General features: G+C 35.0%; 1 protein-coding gene across 1 annotated transcript; it reads left to right on the top strand.

Annotated features, from left to right (window-relative positions):
- The first annotated feature begins 565 nt into the window (after positions 1-565).
- LOC145640998 (LIM domain-containing protein WLIM1-like) lies at positions 566-2,701 on the top strand. The gene is made up of 5 exons (XM_081692205.1): positions 566-907; positions 1,477-1,573; positions 1,683-1,723; positions 1,841-1,927; positions 2,242-2,701. The coding sequence occupies exons 1-5, from the start codon at positions 770-772 to the stop codon at positions 2,452-2,454; spliced, it is 576 nt and encodes a 191-aa protein (XP_081548331.1). The 5' UTR covers positions 566-769; the 3' UTR covers positions 2,455-2,701.
- Positions 2,702-3,521: the final 820 nt, after the last annotated feature.

Genomic DNA, 3,521 nt, shown 5'->3' with positions numbered 1-3,521 from the left:
TGGTAATGGGCGGCGTGGGGTGGAAGTAGTGGGGAATTGATGATAATGGAGTGGGTGATTATGGTTAGAGAAGCAGAGAAGGAAGGGAGGGGCGTAATGGTAATTTACTAAGTATAATCAGTTAACTCTTTTTTTAATATTTGAAAATTCGAGATATCAGGTGAAAACCCCGTTTTATTTTAAAACAACACAAGTATTTTTTTTTAAAAAAAAATAATACTTCCTCCGTTTTTTTTTTGTTTCTACACTTTTATTTCACGGTTTCCTAGACAATTTTTTAAGCGGAGAGAGATAGAGAGGAAAATAAGATGGACCAATGTAGGTAGGAGAAAGATAGAGAGTAAGAAATGTCAAAAATAAAAAGCGTAATAACTATTTTTTTTTTTTTTTTTTTTTTTTTGAGGGAAGTGTAATAACTAATTAACAATTTTCAAATTAGAAAATTGTAGCAACTAAATAGAAATGGAGGAAGTAAATAAATAATAAAATTGGGGAGAAAAACGGAAAAGACAGCGGTGGTTACTAGTTAGGTGCTTTAAAATCGGACAAAATGATTGCCAAAAGACCTCTGCTTTCAATTATCCAACTTCTAACTTCTGCTTTTGGTCTCCGCAATCTCCTGCCAGCCCCACCACCACTCCTCTCCCTCATCTTTTCTTCCTCCCAAATTTTTCAAACAACCATTGCTAGCTCATTACAGGCTCTCGCATTTTCCTTCCAATTGCTTTTGTGATTGTAACACCATCTTTCTTTCTAAAGCAGGAGAAAAATGGCTACAATCACAAGCACTAACCCCAAATGCAAGGCCTGTGATAAAACTGTCTATCTTGTTGATAAGCTTACCGCGGACAATAAGGTTTATCACAAAGCCTGTTTTCGTTGCCATCATTGCAAAGGCACCCTCAAGGTATTGCCCGTACTTTGAATTTTTCGTTGTTACATTTATATTTTCATTACCTGAAACAATTTACGCAATACATAACTATAACTACGTTGTTGGATTGTACAAATTTCTCTAATGCAGATATCTCCATCTTGGATCTAGATCTTTTTAGCCGATGAATACAATATTGATTATTAGCTTGGTATAAAGTTACATTATCTATGTAACATCATTGGCCTTTTGACAATAACTGTTAGAGCTGTGTTACAATATCATCAATTAGACTAATTGATCAGTATGTGTTGAAATTTCTATGTGGACTTGTGTATTGAATTGAATTGAAGGGAGAAAATATTGCAGATTTAGTTTTGAGTCTATAAATTTTGTTTTTTATGAGTCAAGTTTTGAGTCCATCATTCTGTGTAAGCAAACAGATTCTAGTTTGATGGGTCAACATTCAAGTTATCTGTGCAACTTCTAGACCTTTAAGCATGGATATTGTAACAATGCTTAAATCAGGCAGATCTGAAACCAGATTGCATCATTTGTGAAATTTAGAATGCTTTGCTGAGAAATGAAATTTGTTTTTGCAGCTTAGCAATTACAACTCCTTTGAAGGGGTGTTGTACTGCAGGCCGCATTTTGATCAGCTGTTCAAGCTAACTGGCAGCTTAGACAAAAGCTTCGAAGGTATACCGATTTAAGATCCTCAATCTTACAATACAAATACAGTAACAAATGAATATAGCTGTGATTTCTGGTGAATTATTATTTATCAAATTCCGAATTTTGGTTTCAGGTACACCTAAAACAAAACCAGATAGACTCGTTGATAGTGAGGTATATCTTATAGGCTTTGTCATAATATAAGTGAACATACACAATTACCCTGTTAATTCCGAGAGCTTGTTATAATATTCGATTTCTCATTTTGGGATAATGAATTACTTTGCTCAGAAACCTCCTAGCAAAGTCTCTTCCATGTTTGGTGGAACTAGAGATAAATGTGCGGGTTGCTCCAAGACTGCTTATCCAACTGAAAAGGTACTGCTCACTGTTCAAATGTATTCACTTTCTGTTTTATTTTAGGTCTTCAAATCTGTATTGTATATCAAAGAGATTAAACTGTCTTACATCTTCACCATGAATCTATGACCTTTCCTAAAAGACATGACTATGCAAAGGGGAAAAAAAATAGTACTCCTTTTGTTTCATTGTATTAAAACATCCACAATATTTGCTGCAACTGGGCTAATCCTGATAAATGTTAATAAATTTTGTAAGAAGTTGATTTTATGAAAGTACTTTTTAAGGGCTCAAAGTAAAGTGCACTATAAAAATGTTAAATCTTTTTGAAGGTGACGGTTAATGGCAGTGCTTATCATAAGAGCTGCTTCAAGTGCTTCCAAGGAGGATGCACAATAAGCCCCTCAAACTACATTGGCCATGAGGGCCGTCTGTACTGCAAACACCACCATACTCAACTCATCAAGGAGAAGGGAAACCTTAGCCAGCTTGAGGGTGACCTGGAGAACTCAACAAAGGTCAGAGAAGTTGCCGCAGAGTCCTAACAACGCTGATTTTTGTGTCTTCTTCACGTCTCTTTGTCTGTTGTTCATGCCTTGTACGTCAGATAAGAGAACACCCATTTTCTCTAAGTTTAGATTATTGGTTTTCACTCCAATAGAGACCTAAACCTCCAAAGTTGCTGTTTGTTGTGGTTGTAGATTTTGGTCATGATATTTTGAGTTGTGTTGTGTTGCATTGTGATGTTGTACCATGCAATATGCTGAAGCAATAATGTCCAATTTGAATCCAGTTTTGTAAAAAGTTCAATCCTTTTTGTATTACACAATTATTTTTTATTTTTTATCAAATACATATTTTACTCTCTCTCTCAAAGAGTAAACTGAGACCGAGCATAAACAAACTGTGGAAGATGTCCCTATACATTTCTTGAGACCCTAATGCCTTTGGTTGTTCTAGGGTCCATAGTGAAGTTATTAGGTGCTTCTAGGAGAAACTATTTCATGTGATGTAGCTAAGTGACAACAATCGAAGGGCCAAATAGGTTCCCAAAAAAAAATAAAAAATAGGTTGCCATTCTATTGATCCCTAAAACGTTGTCATCACATAAGAATTGAGAATTCGAGATCATGTGCTTGTGACTTGTAAGGTGTACTTTAATAATTTGGAATGTATATTATAGTTATTGTTGTTTGAATTTTGAAATTAAAGTCTTTTCAAACATCAAATAACCAAAAAGATCCACCAGAAAGATGCCAGCAATGCGGATAAATGCAGCAGCTATCTGATAGTGACATAACAGCTACATTTTCATAACTTAATTTGAAAACTGCTAGGCTCCAACTACCAACCAGTGCAGGCCTTCGATTTACTTTCCTGCATAGGAAACACTAAAGAACTGTTTCTGTATATCACCTTAAAAAAATATGGGACTTTCCAGAAGTACAGGTTACACATGCAGTAAATTAAGATTGTCATCAAGTCAGAAAATCAGACGTGTGTGTAGATGGTGACTTGTAAACTCATATTGGATTAAAACTTCTTCCATAACTCTGTTTCATAAAAAACTTCTTCCATAACTCATGAAGATCTTCAGTATTTGACACAGAAG

The sequence above is a fragment of the Chenopodium album genome, chromosome 7 (genome assembly GCF_948465745.1).
Source record: "Chenopodium album chromosome 7, dcCheAlbu1.1, whole genome shotgun sequence".
Taxonomy (NCBI): Eukaryota; Viridiplantae; Streptophyta; class Magnoliopsida; order Caryophyllales; family Amaranthaceae; genus Chenopodium; species Chenopodium album.
This window is presented reverse-complemented; position numbering and strand designations above follow the sequence as displayed.

Coding starts and splice junctions, on each gene's coding strand:
- LOC145640998 (XM_081692205.1), top strand. CDS start 770: ATGGCTACAATCACAAGCACTAACCCCAAATGCAAGGCCTGTGATAAA. Junction 908..1,476: donor ATTGCAAAGGCACCCTCAAG/GTATTGCCCGTA, acceptor TTGTTTTTGCAG/CTTAGCAATTACAACTCCTT. Junction 1,928..2,241: donor CTGCTTATCCAACTGAAAAG/GTACTGCTCACT, acceptor ATCTTTTTGAAG/GTGACGGTTAATGGCAGTGC.